Source organism: Hemitrygon akajei, chromosome 5, assembly GCF_048418815.1.
Source record: "Hemitrygon akajei chromosome 5, sHemAka1.3, whole genome shotgun sequence".
In the NCBI taxonomy this organism is placed as follows: domain Eukaryota; kingdom Metazoa; phylum Chordata; class Chondrichthyes; order Myliobatiformes; family Dasyatidae; genus Hemitrygon; species Hemitrygon akajei.
In genome coordinates, this window is record NC_133128.1 from 45,366,653 (window position 1) to 45,390,346 (window position 23,694).

The window sequence follows — 23,694 nt, forward strand, 5'->3', positions numbered from 1 at the left end:
AATTTGTGTCCTAAGGTAGAAGGAGATGAGTTATACAGCCTTCGTTACATGCACATGCAGGTCAACTGTGAGTGATTATGCAGAAAGTTTGAAGTTAATAACTCATCTCCTCCTACCTTAGGCCACGAACATATCAATCACCCCTGCTGTGGACACTTTCTGGAGGTCCAAGATCCGTATGCTCCACGATCACTGGATCAAGTGTGTAAATGTAGGAGGGGACTATATTGAAAAATAAATGTGCTAGGTTTTCTAAAATTGACTCCTCTGCCTCAGGCCACGAACTTATCAATCACTCCTTGTATGTTGGTATTCTTTGTTTTTATTAAATGATAAATGTAACAAATTCAAATGGGTACCAAGTGTTCAAATGTTAACAGGGTGGTTCTTCTTTTAGGAAAGGCGATGTAGTCTTGCTGAGGTGCACAGCCATTGTGAACACAACTAATGAATCCCTATTTGACAAGAATCCTATAAGTGAAAGTATCCACCTGCAAGCAGGACCTGAACTCAGGGACGAGTTACAGAAATTGAAAGGTGAGATCCATCCTATAAATCCAAAATGGTTCAAACAAGGAAGTAAACATTCCCTGTTTCATCTTGGGTTGGATGCATTTAGCTAGCAAAGAAGTGTGTCTCACTTTTATACAAAAACTCAGTTGTCTTTGGACATTTTCTTTAAGAAATAAAACTTTGCTATTATATGTTGAATAGAAGTTGTAATGGTAGATTTAATGAGGTGTTATTCTATGTGATACGTTCACTGAAGTCTCTTCCACTCCATTGCCCAAATCGCCATCATATTTATAACCACCTCTGGTTGTGTTTCCTGTTGCAGTTAGTTCTAACTACTCTGACTGGCTCCATTTCTGATATTGCTGTTGGGAATTTTCATGCTGGATTCAGTTAGGTCTGACCACTTTCTGCACACTGTCCTTCTCTTTATATTTTATGTTGCTATATCCATTGAATATTGTAAGCATGTCTTTGAGATGTGGGACAGATCTGGAGCACCCTAAAAATACCACATAGTCTGATTGGGAGATTATGGGTTTTCCTATTCTTGAAGCTAGCTCTTCTGTGTATTGCTTCTGGCAGTAGCTCCACCCAAACTGGTTGTGCTAATGTGGTCACGTATCAACTCCTTGTACCATCTTCTACATCTCTTTCTTCCCCAGGCCTAATACCTGTCCATTAAAATTCCGATTTCTACAGTTTCACTCAATGAGCTACTTTTGAATATCATATTTTCCCCCATCATCTTCCAAATGGTTGCTATCAAGGATTTTTCTCTTGCTGCTTTAATTGTTCTGTAATGCTCTCCAAATATTTTTCTGTACATTCTCTATTAATCTCATTAGCTTTTCAGCTTGCAATCTTGTTCATGGCAATACTGTTTTTGACTACTATTTTGAGTTCTTTACAACCTCTGTATCCCTTCAGCACTAGCATGAGGTGGATCTTAGAATAAGTAGCTGTTGGTTTATCACCTGAGTTAAGAATTTACATTTAAAAATGTTGTCATTTAGAGGCTAATAAAATCCATTCTGTTGAATTAAATAGATATGTTATGTGTTACGAGCAACAGCAAATTGTGATCTGAAATGCAAAATAATTTTTGTTTTAAGGTTGCCGCACAGGGGAGGCGAAAATGACGAAAGGGTTTAATTTGGCTGCGAGGTTTATTATCCATACTGTAGGGCCGCGATATAATGCTAAATACAGAACAGCTGCTGAAAGTTCCTTGTACAGCTGCTATAGGAGTGTACTTCTGTTAGCCAGGTAAGCATTCTTGTATTTTATAGTTACAAAAGTAGAGGAAGAAGTGATTTACTGTGGTTCTTATGTATAATCCTGATTTCCATTTCAACACATGGGCAAGGGTTGAATTATATATTTTTTTGAAACTTACCATGCCTACTAGAATTTTCTATTTTACTGGAATTCCCATTTCCATTTTTATCTATAGCATTGATCCAGTTGATCTTCCAGAGCAGTACTTTGTTGCATTATTTTGGTATCAAAGTGACTTGCTTTCCATTTTTGGATTTTAGCTTTTGCTTTAGCCCTTTTGTGAGAAGAGGTGACCACTTGGTCTATACCAAGTTTCTGTGCACATTCCCTCAGAGTCCGTTTCCCATACTTGGCTCTCTGTAGCCTATTTTATCTTCCATTCTCATCATCTCCTTGTTTCTTCCCCTTTTTATCCTGCTGCCCATAATACACTAAGAGCAATTTCAACAGACAATTTATAGTATCAGCTTGCCTTTGGGAATACATGAGGAAAACTGGAGTGCTTGTGAAACCTACATATTCAAAGGGAGAACATGCAAACTCCACATAGAAATAACTGGAGGTCAAGATCAAAGTTTGATCACTGAATTTGAGGCTAACTGCTTGCCATATGCTGCTCTACAGTCATGGTATACTGTATAAAGGGTACTATGATTTTTAGCTTTTACTCTTCTGATCATCATTTAACAAGTGCAGAAGTACGAAAAGATGACTATTAAATAAAATCATTGCTTTGAAATACCCGACTGAGCATGGAAAAGGATTCTCAGTGAAATCACACACGTCATCTGCAATGTACTAGAGCAAAAAAAAACCTGAGGCTTATTATCTTAAGAATCATTCTGATTTTTAAAAAAATGCAATTTGGTACACTGGCATAGAGCACAATTATTTTCTTTTAAACTCTATTGTACATAAAGAGATTCTAACAGTATTTTGCAATTTTTAGCACGTTGCTTTCTGTAGTCATTTTAGATGTCAGTTCAGATGTGTGCACCAAAAGTGAAGTTGACTCTTAGCTTTCTTTTAGACCATCCTGATCTGTTTCTTTTGACCTCTTCTAGGGAGCATTCAATGTCTTCATTGGGATTATCTGTCATCAATACACCAAAAAGGGGCTACCCTTTGGAGGATGCTACCAACATAGCTCTGAGTACGTGTTGCTCCAGTTAACTTCACGAAAACCAAAGCAGGATACTTTTGCTGCTTTAATCAAAACTGTCTAATGTCTTTTACCATCTGTACATCTGTTAAGTTTCACATTCTAGACCCTGGTTGTGGGTCACTGGAATTGTATTGTAATTCAATACAATTGAATTACATTCAGTCATGAGTCCAATTTTGTTATTTCATTGACTTGTGATTTCTTTACAAATGATCAACTTCATTATTTGCTGTTTTTTGCTTTTTTTTATTGCCACTTGCTGTAAAATTCACCCTTTTCACCATTCCCCGTTTCCAAAAGGTATTCATAAAAAATGCAGAGCTACTAAGTTTAAAGGAACAGAAGGATTATACAGATTAATACGTGGCTGAGAGGATGGTGCAGGAGGGAGGGCTTCAGGTTTTTAGATAATTGGACTTTGTTCCAGGGAAGGTGGGATCTGTTCCGACGGGACGGTTTACACCTGAACTGGAGCGGTACTAACATTCTTGCAGGAAAGTTTGCTAGTGCTTCTCGGGGGGGGGGGTTAAACTAAATTTGCAGGGGGCAGGGATCCAGAATGTGAGAGAGGATAGCGAGATGAAGAATGAAGGACAGGTGGGGACTACACGGTTCTGGAATATTAAGTGTGTAGTAGAGAAAGGTGAGGTGGAACAAGTGATGAGGACACGTACAGAGGGATGGTCTGACGGAACATGGAGTTAAATGTGCTGAAAGAATAAGTAAATTTAGAAGGGACAACAAAATTCAAGGGGTGTATAGCCCGAAGGGAGTTCGGGGATCTGGGTTAAGCACAATAGGCAGTGATTTAAACAGAGAGAGGAGAAGTGGGCTAAAAATTCTATATCTGAATGCACGAAGTGTCAGAAATAAGGCGGATGAGCTTGAAGCTCAGGTGTGAACGGGTAACTATGATGTTGTTGGGATAACGGAGACATGGCTGCAGGGAGATCAGACCTGGGAAATGAATGTACAAGGGTATACATGCTATCGTAGGGACAGAAATGTGGGCAGAGGGGGTGGGGTGGCCCTGTTGGTGAGGAATGTGATTCAGTCCTTTGCAAGGGGGGACATAGGATCAAGAGAAGTAGAGTCTGTGTGGATAGAACTGAGGAACAGTAAGGGCAAAAAGACCCTAATGGGTGTTGTCTACAGGCCACCAAACAGTAGCATGGATATTGGGTGCAAGTTGAATAGAGAGTTAACATTGGCATGTGGCAAAGGTAATGTTGCAGTAGTTATGGGGGATTTCAACATGCAGGTGAACTGGGAGAATCAGGTTGGTGCTGGACCCCAGGATAGGGAGTTTGTAGAGTGCCTACGGGATGCATTCTTGGAACAACTTGTACGAGAGCCGACCAGGGACAAGGCTATTCTGGATTTAGTCTTGTGTAATGAACAGGATTTGATGAGCGATCTTGAAGTAAAGGAGCCATTAGGAGGTAGTGACCATAATATGATAAGTTTTTATCTGCAATTTGAGAAGGATAAGGGCAGATCAGAGGTGTCAGTGTTGCAGTTGAAGAGGGGAAACTATGGAGCCATGAGGGAGGAGCTGGCCAAAGTTAACTGGACGGATATCCTAGCAGAAAAGACAATGGAACAGCAATGGCAGGTATTCTTGGGAATAATGCACAAGGTGCAAAATCAGTTCATCACCCGGAGAAGGAAGGATTCAAAGGGGGGGAAGGGGCTACAGCGGTTGACAAAGGAAGTCAGAGATTGCATAGCATTTATAAAAAAAAAGGAAATATGACAGAGCTAAGGTGAGTGGGAGGACAGATGATTGCGAAATTTTTAAGGAACAACAGAACTTAACTAAAAAGGCAATACGGGGAGAAAAAATGAGGTACAAACCAAGCTAGCCAGGAATATAAAGGAGGATAGCAAAAGCTTTTTTAGGTATGTGAAGAGAAAGAAGATAGTTAAGAACAATGTTGGGCCCTTGAAGAATGAATTGGGTGAAATTGTTATGGGAAACAGAGAAATGGCAGAAGAATCTAATAAGTACTTTAGATCTGTCTTCACTAGGGAAGACACAAGCAATCTCCCAGATGTATGGATGGGCCAAGGACATAGGCTAACAGAGGAATTGAAACAGATTGACATTAGGAAGGAAACGGTGATGAGTAGACTGATGGGACTGAAGGCTGACAAATCCCCAGGTCCAGATGGTCTGCATCCTAGGGTACTAAAGGAGGTGGCCCTGGAAATTGTGGATGCATTGGTAATCATTTTCCAATGTTCCTTAGATTCAGGATCAGTTCCTGAGGATTGGAGAATGGCTAATGTTATCCCACTTTTTAAGAAAGGAGGGAGAGAGAAAACAGAGAACTATCATCCTGTCAGCCAAACATCAGTAGTGGGGAAGATGCTAGAGTCCATTATTAAAGATGAAATAATGGCATATCTAGATAGCAGTGATAGGATTGGGCCGAGCCAGCATGGATTTACCAAGGGCAAATCATGCTTGACTGATCAATTGGAGTTTTTCGAGGATGTAACCAGGAAGTTAGAGAAGGGAGATCCAGTGGATGTAGTGTACCTCGATTTTCAGAAAGCATTTGATAAGGTCTCACATAGGAGATTGGTAGGTAAAATCAGAGCTCATGGCATTGGGGGGAAGATACTGACATGGATAGAAAACTGGTTGGCAGATAGAAAGCAAAGGGTAACGGTGAATGGGTGTTTCTCGGAATGGCAGGTGGTGACTAGTGGGGTGCCACAGGGCTCGGTATTGGGACCACAGCTGTTTATGATTTACATCAACGATTTAGATGAAGGCATTGAGAATAACATCAGCAAGTTTGCTGATGATACTAAGCTGGGTGGCAGTGTGACATGTGATGAGGATGTTAGGAGAATTCAGAGTGACTGGGATAGGCTGAGTGAGTGGGCAGATACTTGGCAGATGACGTTTAATGTGAATAAGTGTGAGGGTATCCACTTTGGGAGTAAGAACGGGAAGGCAGATTATTATCTGAACGGTGTAGAGTTAGGTAAGGGAGAAATACAAAGAGATCTAGGAGTCCTTGTTCATCAGTCACTGAAGGTGAATGAGCAAGTGCAGCAGGCAGTGAAGAAGGCTAATGGAATATTGGCCTTTATTACAAAGGGAATTGAGTACAAGAGCAAGGAAATCCTTTTGCATTTGTACAGAGCCCTGGTGAGACCACACCTGGAGTATTGTGTACAGTTTTGGTCTCCAGGGTTAAGGAAGGACATCCTAGCTGTAGAGGAAGTGCAGCATAGATTCACAAGGTTAATTCCTGGGATGTCTGGACTGTCTTACACAGAGAGGTTAGAGAGACTGGGCTTGTACACGCTGGGATTAAGGAGATTGAGAGGGGATCTGATTGCAACATATAAGATTATTAAGGGATTGGATAAGGTAGAGGCAGGAAATATGTTCCAGATGCTGGGAGAGTCCAGTACTAGAGGGCATGGTTTGAGAACAAGGGGTAGGTCATTTAGGACAGAGTTAAGGAAAAACTTCTTCTCCCAGAGAGTTGTGGGGGTCTGGAATGCACTGCCTCATAAGGCAGTGGAGGCCAATTCTCTGGATGCTTTCAAGAAGGAGCTAGATAGGTATCTTATAGATAGGGGAATCAAGGGATATGGAGACAAGGCAGGAACCGGGTATTGATAGTAGATGATCAGCCATGATCTCAGAATGGTGGTGCAGGCTCGAAGGGCCGAATGGTCTACTTCTGCACCTATTGTCTATTTATTGATCAGGGATAGTAGAAGAGGTGGGGAGTCCTTAGTGAATACTTTGCTTCAGTATTCACCAGTGAGAGGGACCTTGACAATTGTGACGACAGTGTAAAACAGGCTGATATATTTGAACATGTCCAGGTAAAGAAAGAGAACGTGCCGGAACTTGAAAACATTGGTACGTCAGAGATGTCCATCTTTTTCAAAGAAAGGAGTTCCCTTCCTCCACCATTGATGCTGCCCTCTTCCACATTTCCTGGACATCCACCCTCTACCCATCTTCATGCCGCATTAACAAGGAGAGAGTTCCTCCTGTCATCATCTACAACCCCTTGAGATTCCGTATCCGGCTCATCATTCTCCTCAACCTCAGCCATCTTCAATGGGAGTCCAGCACCAATCACATCTTTTGTTTCACCCCCCCCCCCCCAACTCTCCACTTTCTGCAGGGATTGCTTCTTCTGTGTTTCTCTTGTTCATTCATCCCTCCCCACTAATCTCCCTCCTGGCATTTATCCTTGAATGAGAAAAAAGTGCTGCACCTACCCATGCACTTCCTCCCTCACCACCATTCAGGGCCGCAAAACACTTAAACTGCGAAGCTGTTGGTGTCATCTATAGAGCAGGCTTGATGGGCTGAATGGCCTACTTCTGCTCCTGTAGCTTATGGTCTTTTGGTATCTGACTCTCCCAATGTGACCTCTACTTAGGTCAGACCCAACGTAGATTGGTAGACCCTTGTTGAGCAACTTCCACAAAAAGCAGCATTTCCTGGTGGCCATCAATTTTAACTCCAATCCCCATCCCATTCTGACACGTCATCTGTGGCCTCCTTTTATGCTTCGATGAGGTTGGAGGAACAACACCTCATTTTCTGTCTAGGTAGCCTCCAATCTGATTTCTCTAACGTCCAGTAATTCTCCCTCCCACCCACATTCTTCAATTCCCCACTCTGGCCTCCCTCTTTACTCTTCTCCTTATCTGCCGGTCACTTCTCCTTGGTGCCCTTCCTCCTTCCCTTTCTCACATGGTGAATTAGGCACTGTAACTTGTCCCATAATTTGGTTAGGGTTAAATCAGGATTGTCAGAGGTTGCTGGGTGGTGTGGTTCGAAGGACCAAAAGTTTCTTTTCTGCACTGTATCTCAAAATATTCTGCCTAGAGGTCTTACGAATAGTGGTGTTCCCCACAGATCTGTCTTGAGAGCTCTTTGTAATTTTTATAAGTAACTTAGATGAGGAAGTGGAAGGGTGGGTTAGTAAGTTTGACTTCAGCTTGTGATTGTCAAAGATTGCAATGGGACATTAATATGGTCTGAGAGGTTGCAGATGGAATTCAATCCAGAAAAGTAAAATGATACACTTTGGAAGGTTGAACTTCCAAAATTAATAGTACAAGGTTAATGACAAAATTCTTAGCAGTATGGAGGAGCAGAGGGATTTTGGGGTTCACATCCATAGATTATCAAGTAGGTTGATAAGGTGGTTATGAAAGCTTGTGGTGTGTTGGCCTTCAATAGTCAGGTTGAGTTCAAGAGCCATGAGGTAATGTTGCCACTCTGTTAAACTCTGGCCAGACCATACTTGGAGTATTATGTTTGACTCTGGATGCCTTATTATAGGAAGGATGTGGAAGCTTTAGAGAGGGTGCAAAGAAAGATTTAACAGGATGCTGCTTGGATTAGGGAGCATATTTATTTATTTTGGTAAGTAAATGTTGGTAAATGTGAGGTCATCCACTTTGGAAGAAAAAATGAAAGAGCAGATTATCATTTAAATGGTTTTTTAAAAATGGAGCATACTGTTGTGCAGAGGGACTTGGGAGTACTTGTGCATGAATCACAAAAGGTTGGTTTGCAGGTGCAGCAGGCTATCAAGAAAGCAAATGGAATATTGGCGTTCATTGCTAGAGGGATTGAATTTAAGAGCAGGGAGGTTATTTTGCAACTGTACTGGTGAGGCCACACCTGGAGTACTGCGTGTAGTTCTGGTCTCCTTACTTGAAGAAGGGTATAGTGGTTTTGGGGGCAGTGCAGAGGAGATTCACCAGGTTGATTCCAGAGATGATGGGGTTAGACTATGAGGAGAGATTGAGTCGTCTGGGACTGTACTTGCTGGAATTCAGAAGGATGAGAGGAGATCTTATAGAAACATAAAATTATGGAAGGGATAGATAAGATAGAGGCAGGAAAGTTGTTTCCACTGGTAGGTGAGAGTAGAACTGGGGACATGGCCTCAAGATTCGGTGGAGTAGATTTAGAATAGAGATGAGGAGAAACTGCTTTTCCCAGAGAGTGGTATCTGTGGAATTCTTTGCCCAATGAAGCAGTGGAGGCTACATCAGTAAATATATTTAAAACAAGGTTGGATAGATTTTTGCGTAGTAGGGGAATTGAGGGTTATGGGGAAAAGGCAGGTCGGTGGAGATGAGTCCATGGCTATATCAGCCGTGATCTTATTGAATGGTGGAGCAGGCTCAACGGACCAGATGGTCTTATCCTGCTCCTATTTCTTCTTATTGAGATGCAGCACCGAGTAGGTCCTTCCAGCCCTTCGTGCTGCGCTGCCCACCGATTCCCCCAATTTAATCCTAGCCTAATCACGGGACAATTTATAAAGACCAATAAACCCACCAAATGGGAGGAAACCAGAGCACCCAGAGGAAACCCACAAGGTCACAGGGAGAACGTACAATCTCCAGCTTATGAAAAGATGTTGAGTGAGTTTGGGCTTTTCTCTTTAGCGTGAAGGAGAGTGAGAGGTGACTTGATAAAGGTGTGTAAGATGGTAAGAAGCATTGATGGAGCAGACCACCATACCTTTTTCCCAGGGCAGTAAGAGCTAGTGTGAGAGGGCATCATCTTAATGTGATTGGAGGAAAGTGGGGGGGGGGGGCGGGTGTCAGAGATAGGTTCTTTCACACAGGAAGTGGTTAGTACGTGATCAGGTAGAGTCTAATACATTAGGGATATTTAAGAAACTCTTAGATAGCACATGGATGAAAGCAAAATACAGGGCGGTGTTAGACTGATCTTGAAATAAGTTAAAAAGTCAGCATAACATTGTAGGCCAAAGGGCCTGTACTGTGCTATACTGTTCTATGTTCTAAATTAGCCTTCCCTGCATGTGCTTAGACTATCATTCCTGCTGCCTCATTAGGGCAGCCAGTGCAATCAAGGACCCCATCTCAGACATTCTGTCTTCTCCCCTCTCCCATCGAGCAGAAGATACCAAAGCACATGTTACTTGGCTCAATAACAGCTTCTATACTGCTTCTAGATGGTTTGCTAGTATGATGAGATGGACTCTTGACCTTATAATCTGCCTTGTTATGACCTTACACCTTACTGTCCGCCTGTGTTACCAGTTTGTGTTGAGACAGTGGTTACTGGCTCTAGAAGCACATTTAATCAGAATCAGGTTTGTTATCAGCAACATGTGTCGTGAGATTTGTTAACTTAGCAGCAGCATTTCAATGCAATACATAATATAGAAAAAAGTAAAATAATCAATCAATTACAGTATATGTATATTGAATAGATTAAAACTCATGCAAAAAAATAAACAAATAATATAAACAAAGTGAGGTAGTGTTCAAGGGTTCAATGTCCATTTAGGAATCGGATGGCAGAAGGGAAGAAGCTGTTCCTGAATCACTGAGTGTGTGAGTACCTCCTACCTGATGGTAACAGTGAGAAAAGGGCATGGCCTGGGTGCTGGAGGTCATTAATAATGGACGCTGCCTTTCTGAGACACCGCTCCTTGAAGATGTCCTGGGTACTTTGTAGGCTAGTACTCAAGATGGAACCAACTAAATGTACAATCCTCTGCAGCTTTGTTCGGTCCTGTACAGTAGCCCACCCTCCATACCAGACAGTGATGCAGCCTGTCAGAATGGTCTCCACAGTACATCTGTAGAGGTTCTTGAGTGTATTTGTTGACATACCAAATCTCTTCAAACTCCTAAACAAGTATAGTCTTGCCTTGTTTATAACTGCATCCATATAACTGAATCTTTCAAACCTCTTAAAAAATGTTGCTATGTTTCAATGAAATCACCTCTCATTCTTGGGTGTTTAAACCTAGTATGCTTGATCTCACCGCATGGGACAAATCCTGCATTCACAGAATCAGTTGGTGAATCATCATTGTAATTCTGTTGTTGAAATCGTATTACTCCTTTGGTAGAGAGACCATAATCTATGTGCAGTATTCTGCTTTGCTGGTGGCATTAACTCAGAATTAATCACTAATTCAATTTGAGTAATGTAATTAACATTTTGGTTTAATACTTAAACTGAGGTGAAAGCAGACATTCTTTTAGTTCATTTCATTGTAAGTATAGGTTATGATATGTGTTTAAATACATTTAAACATTTTTACACATAGTGTTTATATAATTATCTACACAAGTGAAATCTACTGCACACTGTTCTTTGATCATTATGCTAGTGGAAGAACCAGTCATAATAAACACTTAGCTCTCTTTCTATCTAAGTTGGGGAGTGATTAATAGTTTTAATTTTTCTGCCTTTCAATTTTCAGGGACAGTTAGACGATTTTTGGAGAAACATGGAGACACCATTGAGACAGTTGTCTTTGCAGTTACAGATCTGGAAGAGGTAAAATATCAATTGTTTTGGTTGAGGGAGTTTTTAGAGTGACAGTTTTCATTTACTCATGTTAATCTGTGGAGAGAAACACTTAATGATCATCTGATGTTACTGTCAAAGCAGCAAAGTCATGATTGGTTTTGGCAGAGCCAGTGTTGCCTATAAATACAGACAATCCTTCCTTCTGCAATCATTTACAGTTTTAAGCCAGTTTTTCCTGCGGTGGTTCATTTATTTCAGCCCATACACACCATTGAAGATGTTTTATTTTAACTGGCCTTTATGAAATGTTCCTAGCTACTGGTCAGCTACCCAAAAATCAACAGACTTCAGAATATGCTTCTGATTCCAAAGTATTGGCTGTCATTGATTGATAGAGCTGTACTGCACAGAACTGGGTCATTTGTCCCAATGTGTCTTTGCTGACCATGATGCCCATACAGGATCCTAACTTTAACAAACATTTTCAAGTTTGTCAATACAGGAGAAATACCGTAGATTCCGTAATACAGAGTGCACCTGATTAAAAGCCGCAGGCTCTAATTTTAGAAAGAAAATCAATTTTGTACTTGTACAAGCCGCACCGGATTTTAAGCCGCAGGTGTCCCACGTTGTAATATGAGATATTTACACAGAAAGATATTACACGTGAGGATTTTTTAACTTTTAATTAAATCCGTATGGTAACATAAACAAATACATATTGCAAATGCTTTTTTTCGAACCGTGCCTGTAACACGGCTACTTTTAAATATACATACGTATCAGTAACACACAAATTACGTTGCGTATACTTTTTTACTGAACAGTGCACGAACAACATTCCAATATCTCCTAACGACTGGTGAAAAAATATATACTGCAGCCTACCAGGAAAAGTTATTGATCGCCTTTAACTTAAAAGCAGCGTTTTCGCTCGGGTCTAATGCGCTCGCCCCCACCTTTCCGTTTATCGCAAACCGGTATTTCCCACAAGACGCGGCGAAACCGGATGTGACGTCATAGCATCCCGGGATGTAGTACAGAAAACAAATATACCGGGTACTTAAAACACTTCTAACTTTAACTAGAAAATACTAACAAATGAATTACTAAGCGAAAATATTATAAACTAAATAACTGCCATAAAGGCAGCACAATGCTTTTCTTCGAGTGTTTTCCATGTTGATGAGGGTGAGTACAAATGACTGATTTACAATAATTTAATTGTGAAAGTGCGCTTGATTTATCGTACAATTTCATTGGACCTCTGTGAACTACTCATCAATTTTATTGGTCTACTGTTACAAGGCAAAATGTTTTTGGCGACATGAAAAAAAACCATGCATTAGCCGCATCGTAGTAAAAGCCGCAGTGTTCAAAGCTGTTCAAAGCGTGGGAAAAAAGTAGCGCCTTATAATCCGGTATCTACGGTACTTATATATTTCAATAACATTTTTAAAAGCTGTTTTTTAAATGAAGAAATGCTTATTCCTAAATGTGTTCCTAATCTTTTAATTCCTAACTTTAACACAACAGTTGTCCTTGCCTCAATGCTAATGTTGCTGAATAAAACAATAATTAACAAATTTGGAAAGAAAGCCATCATTGAGATTTGAAGGCTACAAGCAAGATACACTATAACAATAATTTTCTCCCCTCTGTCCAAAATAAGTATTAAAGGCTTGTTAATGTTTGAGATAATTAGTGGTCAGAAAGCTGTTTCCTTAAAGTAAGATTAGAAACACTACAGTGTAACATTAAATTTTAAGCCAATATTTTTACTTAAAGGAGATTTTAAAACTTCTCAAGACACATTGGAACTTATTGAAGTCAAAGCTCAAGATATTTTTATGGTATTAGTCTTTTTGAACTGCTTTTAAATTAAAGTTGTTGTTCAGGGCTTTTGCGGACTTTTATCTTTTATCTTTTAATCTTTTATCTATTATCTTGCAGTGTATTACATAAGTAGGAAATGTTATTGCTAAAATATTTTCATTGGTAAAAGGAAAGATGCAATATTAATATTAAATATATTTTTCCACAGGTTACATATTTGAAATTGATGCCTCTGTATTTTCCACGATCTTTGGAGGAAGAAAGAAGGTGTTTGCCAATTCTTCCTGCTGATGTAGGAAATGCTGAAGGAGAGCCAGTCATTGCAGAACGCCAGATTCGAATACTGGACAAACCAGGGATACTGCATTGTAAGTTCTGATGTACTAATAATATTTTTATTGCAAAGTATTTTGAAGAAGCATTTCCAGGACAGTAAAGGTTTCATTTTTGGAATGAGTGCTCAGTTAATGTAATCTGTCTAACTCAGTCATCTTTTGTGCTACGCCTGCCCCTACACCTCCTCCCTCACTACCATTCAGGGCTCCAAACAGTCCTTCCAGGTTAGATGACACTTCACCTGTGAGTCTTTTGGGTTCATCTACTATGTTTGGTGCTCCCGGTGTGGCCTCCTGTATATCAGTAAGACCCGACGCAGACTGGGAGACCGTTTCACTGAGCACCTATGCTCCATCCACCAGAAAAAGCAGGATCTCTCAGTGGCCACCCATTTTAATTCCACTTCCCATTCCGGCATGTCAGTTTGTGGCCTCCTGTACTGTCGTGATGAGGTCACACTCAGGTTGGAGGAGCAACATCTTGTATCCTGTCTGGGTAGCCTCTAACCTGATGGCATGAACATTGATTTCTCAAATGTCTGATAATGCCCCCCCCCCCCCCAAACATTCCCCATTTCCATTATCCTGTCTTACCTTATCTCTTTACCTGCCTGTCACCTCCCTCTAGTGCTCCTTCCCCTTTTCTTTTCCCATGGCCTTCTGTCCTCTCCTATCAGATTTCCCCCTTCTCCAGCCCTGTATCTCTTTTACCAATCAAATTCCCAGTTCTTTACTTCACCCCCCCCCCCCAGTTTCACCTATCATCTTGTAGTTCTTCCTGTCCTCCCCTGACTTTCTTATTCCGACTTCTTATGTTTTTTTCCAGTCCTGATGAAGCGTCTTGGCCTGAAACATCGACTGTACTCTTTTCCATAGATGCTGCCTGGCCTGTTGAGTTCCTCAAGCATATTGTGTGTTTTGCTTGGATTTCTAGCATCTGTAGATTTTCTCTTGTTTGTAACTTGGTTTTAAGATGCAGTGTCTCATTTTAGTCAAGCTAGAAAGCTAATTTATCAAGCATTAATTTTGTTCTCAATGGGTCATTCTGTACAACTCTGCCTGGCAAAGTAATTGTGCATTCTCTTTTTTGTTGTAGTTCCTGTTTTATTTTTTTCCCCTGCTCCTGCCAAGGAAATTTTTTGTTGTGTCATCAGTCATGTCGCATTGGCTATACACTGCTGGCTTTATTTCTGAATTTTACTTCAATTTGGTCAATAATTCAAGTGAGATTAACTCAGCAATTGGTAAAGGTTCCATAACGATTTTTTTTAAAAATCAGTACGTTTTCTTTGGAACAAGTTCTTAAATATGGTTGGTTAAGCAGGAAGTAGAGAAAGCTTTACATCTGATTTAATCTAAACTACATCTATACTATAATTAATAGGATTTATGCTTTGCAGTAATTAATTATCTTGAGAGATTTCACTGCAGTATTACCAATCAAAATGGAAACTATCAGAGCAAAATTCTGCTGATACTGGTAATTTGAAGTAAAATAGTTGCAGCGAATATGTAGGTAGCTTCTGAGGAGAGAAAATTTCAGGTCAGTGAACTTTCATTGACAAATTTATCACACCTTAGATAATCCACTTCATTTGCTAACTTGCCAGATGTGCCAAATAGTGATTACAGATTTTATTGAAGGCAGTAATTGCTCTTTTTACTCCAATCTGTCTGCAAAATTTATGGTTAGCCATGATCTCATTCATTTGAGGGAATAACTGAACTTCTCCTGACCCCATGTTTTCTTCCAATTTCTTTCTCTTTTATTTATTATAATCTGTCCTGTCTTTGAGAGTATAGATTTGGAAATCAGCCACATGTTTGAAATGCTCTTCTGCTGATTATTGCAGTTACGTAATGTTGCTCTGAAACTTTGGATGTGCTTAATGAGTTTGCCACTACATCTGTTTTCAGTGATAATTATGTGTTGTCAGATTTTATGGAGCAGTGTCACACAGCTCTGTGTGAAAACTCTAAGTATTTGGGGTAGCATTTGGCTTAAGGAATACTGCTTTATTTATCGTTAATATAGCTGACTCTGAATCTGATGAGGAACATCTTGAGCTAGAGGACATTGGGACACATGCATTTGCTAAGATGGAAGGAGATGTAGATAAGCAGAGACGGCTGATTCTCCAAGGGCAGATGTCAGATGCAGCTGTTCAAAAAGCACATCAGAGGAAGTAAGTACAGATCATGCTTGTATACATAAATAAATAAATAAAATATAAATACTTCTGTATCCTGCTGAATAATAAAAGGATCAGTTCATAATTTTTTCTAATCTGGATTGAATTGAAATGCAACCAATTAGGAACATATTACTCAAGAAGAAGTAATGTAACGCTCCTACGTAACAATCTTGCCTGCTGCAGCTCATTGCAAAACAAACTTTCATTGTTTTATTCAGGTTCCTATGCCAGAAAATGAGCTGCGGGTAATGCTGCATATGAAATGAAATATTTAGTAACTTCAGTGTGTTCTTCAATAAACTGTTAGTAATCATTTGTCAACCCAGATAAGTGTGAGGTGGTTCATTTTGGTAGGTCATATATGATGGCAGAATATAGCATTAATGGCAAGACTCTTGGCAGTGTGGAGGATCAGAGGGATCTTGGGGTCCGAATCCATAGGACACTCAAAGCTGCTACGCAGGTTGACTCTGTAGTTAAGAAGGCATACGGTGCATTGGCCTTCATCGATCGTGGGGTTCAGTTTAACAGCCGAGAGGTAATGTTGCAGCTATATAGGATCCTGGTCAGACCCCACTTGGAGTACTGTGCTCAATTCTGGTTGCCTCACTACAGGAATGACGTGGAAACCATAGAAAGGGTGTAGAGAAGATTTACAAGGATATTACCTGGATTGGGGAGCATGCCTCAAGAATAAGTTGAGTGAACTTGGCCTTTTCTCCTTGGGGTGACGGAGGATGAGAGGTGACTTGATAGAGGTGTATAAGATGATGAGAGGCATTAATCCACACGATTAATGATCAGAGGCTTTTCCCCAGGGCTGAAATAGCTAGCACAAGAGGGCATAGTTTTAAGGTGCTTGGAAATAGGTACAGAGGAAATGTCGGATAAGTTTTTTTTACGCAGAGAGTGGTGAGTGCATGGAATGGGCTGCTGGCGGCGGTGGTGGAGGCAGAAACCTCAGGGTGTCTGACACTCCGAGGGAGGAGTTGTAAAGTTTGATGGCCACAGGCAGGAATGACTTCCTTATGACGCTCAGTGTTACATCTCGGTGGAATGAGTCTCTGGCTGAATGTACTCCTGTGCCTAACCAGTACATTATGGAGTAGATGGGAGACATTGTCCAAGATGGCATGCAACTTGGACAGCATCCTCTTTTCAGACACCACCATCAGAGAGTCCAGTTCCACCCCCACAACATCACTGGCCTTACGAATGAGTTTGTTGATTCTGTTGGTGTCTGCTACCCTCAGCTTGCTGCCCCAGCACACAACAGCAAACATGATAGCACTGGCCACCACAGACTCATAGAACATCCTCAGCATCGTCCAGCAGATGTTAAAGGACCTCAGTCTCCTCAGGTAATAGAGACAGCTCTGACCCTTCTTGTAGACAGCCACAGTGTTCTTTGACCAGTCCAGTTTATTGTTAATTCTTATCCCCAGGTATTTGTAATCCTCCACCATGTCCACACTGACTCCTTGGATGGAAACAAGGGTCATCGGTGCCTTAGCCCTCCTCAGGTCCACCACCAGCTCCTCAGTCTTTTTCACATTAAGCTGCAGATGATTCTGCTCATACCATGTGATAAAGTTTCCCACCGTAGCCCTGTACTCAGTCACATCTCCCTTGCTGATGCATCCAACTATGGCAGAGTCATCAGAAAACTTCTGAAGATGGCAAGACTCTGTGCAGTAGTTGAAGTTCGAGGTGTAGATGGTGAAGAGAAAGAGAGACAGGACAGTCCCCTGTGGAGCCCCAGTGCTGCTGACCACTCTGTCTGACACACAGTGTTACAAGCGCACGTACTGTGGTCTGCCAGTCAGGTAATCAATAATCCATGACACCAGGGAAGCATCCACCTGCATCACTGTCAGCTTCTCACCCAGCACAGCAGGACAGATGGTATTGAACGCACTGGAGAAGTCAAAAAAACATGACCCTCACAGTGCTCGCCGGCTTGTCCAGGTGGGCGTAGACACGGTTCAGCAGGTAAACGATGGCATCCTCAACTCCTGGACGGGGCTGGTAGGCGAACTGGAGGGATTCTAAGTGTGGCCTAACCATAGGCCAGAGCTGCTCTAGAACAAGTCTCTCCAGGGTCTTCATGATGTGGGAGGTCAATGCCACCGGTCTGTAGTCATTGGAGCCACTGGGGCGCGGCGTCCTCGGTACAGGGACGAGGCAGGACATCTTCCACAGCACAGGAACCCTCTGGAGACTCGAGCTCAGGTTGAAGACAAGGTGAAGTACTCCACATAGCTGGGGGGCACAGGCTTTGAGCACCCTGCGGCTGACACCATCCGGGCCTGCAGCCTTGCTTGGGTGGAGACGTTTCAGCTGTCTTCACACCTGTACAGCTGTGAAGCTCAGTGTGGTGTTTCCAGGTGGGGGAGGGGTGTAGTCATGAGAGCAGGGTGGGGGGCTGTGAGGAGGGGTAGGAGGGGAGAGTGGAGTATGTGTTGGTTGGGGGCCGACAACAGATGAATCATGTGGGGGATGGGAAGGGGCCACAATGTCAAATCTGTTGAAGAACAGGTTAAGTTCGTTGGCCCTGTCCACACTGCCTTCAACTCCTCTGTTGCTAGTTTGCCGGAACCCAGTGATGGTCCTCATCCCACTTCAGACCTCTCTCATATTGTTCTGCTGGAGTTTCCACTCAAGCTTCCTCCTATACCTGTCTTTAGCCTCCCTGATCTGGCTTTCAGGTTTCTCTGTATTGTCCTCAGCTCCTCCCTATTTCCATCTCTAAATGCCCTCTTTTTAGCGTTCAGGATGTCCTTAATGTCCTTTGTTACCCATGGCTTGTTATTTGAATAACAAAGGACAGGTTTTGCTGGAACATTGCAGTCCACACAGAAGTTGATGTAACCAGTGATGCACTCTGTGAGCCCATCAATGTCCTCTCCATGTGGCTCACAGAGTGCCTGCCAGTCTGTCACCTCAAAACAACCCTGGAGTGCCTCATAAGCCTCCCCCAACCATTTCCTCACTGTCCTCGAGGTTGCCGGTTTACTCTTCACCAGAGGCACTTAGCAGGGTTTGAGATGCGCCAGGTTGTGATCTGACCTTCCCAGTGGGGGGAGGGGAGAGGAGCTGTATGCATCCTTAACATTAGCATACGTCAAGTCCAGGGTCCTCTCCCCTCTGGTTGTACAGCTCAGATACTGCGTGAAGTTGGGCAGTGTTCTAGCCATGGTAACATGTTGAAGTCACCCGAGATGGTAATGAGGGCACTTGGGTGCTGGGTTTGTAGTCTGGCTATGATGGTGTGAATGATGCTACACGCCGACATTGGGTTGGCAGAGGGAGGGATGTACACAACAACCACAATTGCATGTGAGATTTCCCTTGGCAAATAATATGGCCGGAGTCCAACAGCAAAACGTTCAGTATCCGGGCTACAAATGTGTTCCTTGATCGTAATATGACCAGGATTGCACCATCTGTTGTTAACCAGAACAGCAAGCCCCCCCTCCTTTACGCTTACCACTCTCAGTGCAATTCCAATCGGCCCGAACGGTCTGGAAGCCCTCTATGGAAACGTTTTGGTCGGGTATGTCCTCGTGCAGCCATGTTTCAGTAAAACACATAATATTGCTCTCCTGAAAAGTGATCTGGCTCCTGGCTAACACAGCAGGCCAGGCAGCATCTATAGGGAGAAGCACTGTCGACGTTTTGGGCTGAGACCCTTCGTCAGGACTAACTGAAAGGAAAGATAGTAAGAGATTTGAAAGTAGGAGGGGGAGGGGAAAATGCGAAATGATAGGAGAAGACCGGAGGGGGTGGGGTGAAGCTGAGAGCCGGAAATGTGATTGACAAAAGGGATATAGAGCTGGAGAAGGGAAGGGATCAAGGGACGGGAGGCCTAGGGAGAAAGAAAGAGGGAGGGGAGCACCAGAGGGAGATGGAGAACTGTTACACCTGCCCTTACACTTCCTCCCTCACCACCATTCAGGGCCCCAGACAGTCCTTCCAGGTGAGGCGACACTTCACCTGTGAGTTGGCTGGTGTGATATACTGCGTCCGGTGCTCCCAGTGTGGCCTTTTATATGTTGGTGAGACCTGACACAGACTGGGAGACCATTTCGCTGAACACCGACCAGAGAAAGCAGGATCTCCCAGTGGCCACACATTTTTATTCCATGTCCCATTCCCATTCTCATATGTCTATCCATGGCCTCCTGTACTGTCAAGATGAAGCCATAGTCAGGTTGGAGGAACAACACCTTATATACCGGCTGGGTAGCCTCCAACCTGATGGCATGAACATTGAATTCTCTAACTTCCGTTAATGCCCCTCCTCCCCTTCTTACCCCATCCGTGATATAAGTTTTCCCCCCTCCCTTTTTTCCTCTCTTTCTGCCCATCACTCTGCCTGTTCTCCATCTCCCTCTGGTGCTCCCCTCCCACTTTCTTTCTCCCGAGGCCTCCCGTCCCATGATCCTTTCCCTTCTCCAGCTCTGTATCCCTTCTGCCAATCACCTTTCCGGCTCTCAGCTTCACCCCATCCCCTCCGGTCTTCTCCTATCATTTTGCATTTTCCCCTCCCCCTCCTACTTTCAAATCTCTTACTATCTTTCCTTTCAGTTAGCCCTGACAAAGGGTCTCAGCCCGAAACGTCAACAGTGCGTCTCCCTATAGATGCTGCCTGGCCTGCTGCATTACACCAGCGCTTTGTGTGTGTTGATTGGCATATTATAATTGTCCAATGCATTACAGCTTCCTAAAATTCTCAGATCCATGTTACAATCTTAATCAAATTTCTGGAGTTTACTGACATTTTTTACCTTTCACTTCAGCAGTCTGAGATACCCACCTGCTTCAAGCAGGCTTCAATGATACCGGTGCCCAAAAAGAATGTGATAACCTGCCTCAATGACTTATCATCTAGTAGCACTTGCATCCACTGTGATAAAGTACTTTGAGAGGTTGGTCCTGAAACTTATCAACTGTTGCCTGAGGAGTGACTTGGATCCACTCCAGTTTGTCACAATAGGTCAATAGCAGGTGCTATTTCATTAGCTCTTCACTCAGTCCTGGAAACTTTGAACAGTGAAGGTGCATACATCAGGGTGCTCTTCATTGACTATGGCTCAGCATTCAACACTATCATCCCATCAAAACTAATCAAATAAGCTCCAAGCCCTAAGTCTTGATACCTCCTTGTGCAACTGGATTCTCAGTTTCCTCACTTGTAGACGCCAGTCAATTCAGATTGGCATAGGTGCACTACAGAGCTGTGTGCTTAGCCCTCTGCTGTACTTGCTTTATACTTACTGACTGTGAGGCTAAGTACTGCTCTGATGCCATATTGAAGTTTACTTGCTTTATTTAAGTCCCATATTCAAGCCAGTGTTGTTGGCTTGAATCATGGGAAGTGATGAATTGGCACGGGAGGGAGATCAAAAATCGGGTTGAATGGTGCCACAACCACCTCTCGCTCAACATCAGCAAAACCAAAGATGCTGATGATTGACTACAGGAGGAACAAGCTAGAGATCCGTGAGCCAGTCCTCATTAGAGGTTCAGTGGTGCAGAGGGTCGAGCGCTTTAAATTCCTTGGTGTTACCATTTCAGGGCATGTAATTGCCATTACAAAGAAGGCATGACAACTCCTCTACTCTCTTTGAAGTTTTTGCAGATTCAGCATGTCATTGCAAACTTTGACGAACTTCTATAGATGCACTGTAAAGAATAAACTGACTGGTTGTACAAGGACTGGTGTGGAAACACCAATGCCAGAGAACCCAAAGGCCACAAAATGTAGTAGATGCAGCCCAGTCCATCACAGAAAAATCCCCCTCCCCACCACTATCTACAGTGAGCCACAGGAAAGCAGCATCCATCATCAAGGACCCTCAGCATCCAGGCCAGGCTCTCTTCTTGCTGCTGCCATCAGGAAGTAGGTCAAAAAGAGCCTTATGTTGCAAACCACCATGTTCAGGAACAGTTATTACACTTCAGCCATCAGAGTCTTGATCTGGAATAAATAACTTCACTTACCTCACACTGCACTGATTCCATAACCTATGAGTCACTTCCAAGATTCTACAACACATGTTCTCAATATCATTTGTTATTTATTTGTTTGTTTGTTTATTTTTTTTGTGTGACCCTCAGGCTCGGCCAGCATGTGTTCATCTAGGGGATCACAACTTCTGGCCCCGCCAAACTGAGAAATCTCGTTTGTGTGGATGCTACGTGATGTGTTGCCCAGTTACAAATCCACACCGCAAAATATCAGACAGTACACCGTATGCAATTAACTGATTGAACTTTATAAATCTCGTGCACTTTGGAGCTCACAAGTATGGCCATTCATCAGCCATCGACCTCCTCTGAGCGTTGCCGATCTTCGGACCCTCACTGCCAGTCCACTCCATCTGGTGGTCTACCAGCTCTCTCCGCATGCGTCTTCCTTCTTCTCTCGCCGACCAAAGACCGCAAAGATCTCTCTTCCAGACTCACAAGAAAGAACAACAGCATTCCAAACCCCGTTAACTGTAGTCATAACCCAAACATTGCTGCTACAGAGAAACCATTACATTATCAGTGAAACTTTACAGCATGTTACACAGCAGTGAAACCTTACACCATGTCACATTTGTATTTGCACAGTTTGTCTTTTTAGTTATTATTTAACCATATATAACATATAACCATATAACAATCACAGCACGGAAACAGGCCATTCCGGCCCTCCTAGTCCGTGCCGAACTCTTAATCTCACCTAGTCCCACCTACCCGCACTCAGCCCATAACCCTCCACTCCTTTCCTGTCCATATACCTATCCAATTTTACCTTAAATGACACAACTGAACTGGCCTCTACTACTTCTACAGGAAGCTCATTCCACACAGCTATCACTCTCTGAGTAAAGAAATACCCCCTCGTGTTTCCCTTAAACTTTTGCCCCCTAACTCTCAAATCATGTCCTCTCGTTTGAATCTCCCCTACTCTCAATGGAAACAGCCTATTCACGTCAACTCTATCTATCCCTCTCAACATTTTAAATACCTCGATCAAATCCCCCCTCAACCTTCTACGCTCCAATGAATAGAGACCTAACTTGTTCAACCTTTCTCTGTAACTTAAGTGCTGAAACCCAGGTAACATCCTAGTAAATCGTCTCTGCACTCTCTCTAATTTATTGATATCTTTCCTATAATTCGGTGACCAGAACTGTACACAATATTCCAAATTTGGCCTTACCAATGCCTTGTACAATTTTAACATTACATCCCAACTTCTGTACTCAATGCTCTGATTTATAAAGGCCAGCGTTCCAAAAGCCTTCTTCACCACCCTATCTACATGAGACTCCACCTTCAGGGAACTATGCACTGTTATTCCTAGATCTCTCTGTTCCACTGCATTCCTCAATGCCCTACCATTTACCCTGTATGTTCTATTTGGATTATTCCTGCCAAAATGTAGAACCTCACACTTCTCAGCATTAAACTCCATCTCCCAACGTTCAGCCCATTCTTCTAACCGGCATAAATCTCCCTGCAAGCTTTGAAAACCCACCTCATTATCCACAACACCTCCTACCTTAGTATCATCAGCATACTTACTAATCCAATTTACCACCCCATCATCCAGATCATTTATGTATATTACAAACAACATTGGGCCCAAAACAGATCCCTGAGGCACCCTGCTAGTCACCGGCCTCCATCCCGATAAACAATTATCCACCACTACTCTCTGGCATCTCCCATCTAGCCACTGTTGAATCCATTTTATTACTCCAGCATTAATACCTAACGACTGAACCTTCTTAACTAACCTTCCATGTGGAACTTTGTCAAAGGCCTTGCTGAAGTCCATATAGACTACATCCACTGCCTTACCCTCGTCAACATTCCTCGTAACTACTTCAAAAAATTCAATAAGGTTTGTCAAACATGACCTTCCACGCACAAATCCATGCTGGCTACTCCTAATCAGATCCTGTCTATCCAGATAATTATAAATACTATCTCTAAGAATACTTTCCATTAATTTACCCACCACTGATGTCAAACTGACAGGTCTATAATTGCCACGCT

The 23,694-nt window shown here is 42.6% G+C and overlaps 1 protein-coding gene across 2 annotated transcripts in view; it reads left to right on the top strand.

The window, feature by feature from the left end:
- Positions 1-23,694, top strand: part of gdap2 (ganglioside induced differentiation associated protein 2) — a 62,604-nt gene that overhangs the window by 12,138 nt on the left and 26,772 nt on the right. For both annotated transcript variants that reach the window (XR_012098904.1, XM_073045420.1), the window contains exons 2-7: positions 398-537; positions 1,629-1,782; positions 2,859-2,947; positions 11,221-11,297; positions 13,315-13,474; positions 15,477-15,627. Coding sequence is in view for 1 of the 2 variants with exons in the window: in XM_073045420.1 (XP_072901521.1) it covers positions 398-537; positions 1,629-1,782; positions 2,859-2,947; positions 11,221-11,297; positions 13,315-13,474; positions 15,477-15,627 (771 nt within the window). In the remaining variant the exon portion in view is untranslated. The remainder of the gene's footprint in view (positions 1-397; positions 538-1,628; positions 1,783-2,858; positions 2,948-11,220; positions 11,298-13,314; positions 13,475-15,476; positions 15,628-23,694) is intronic.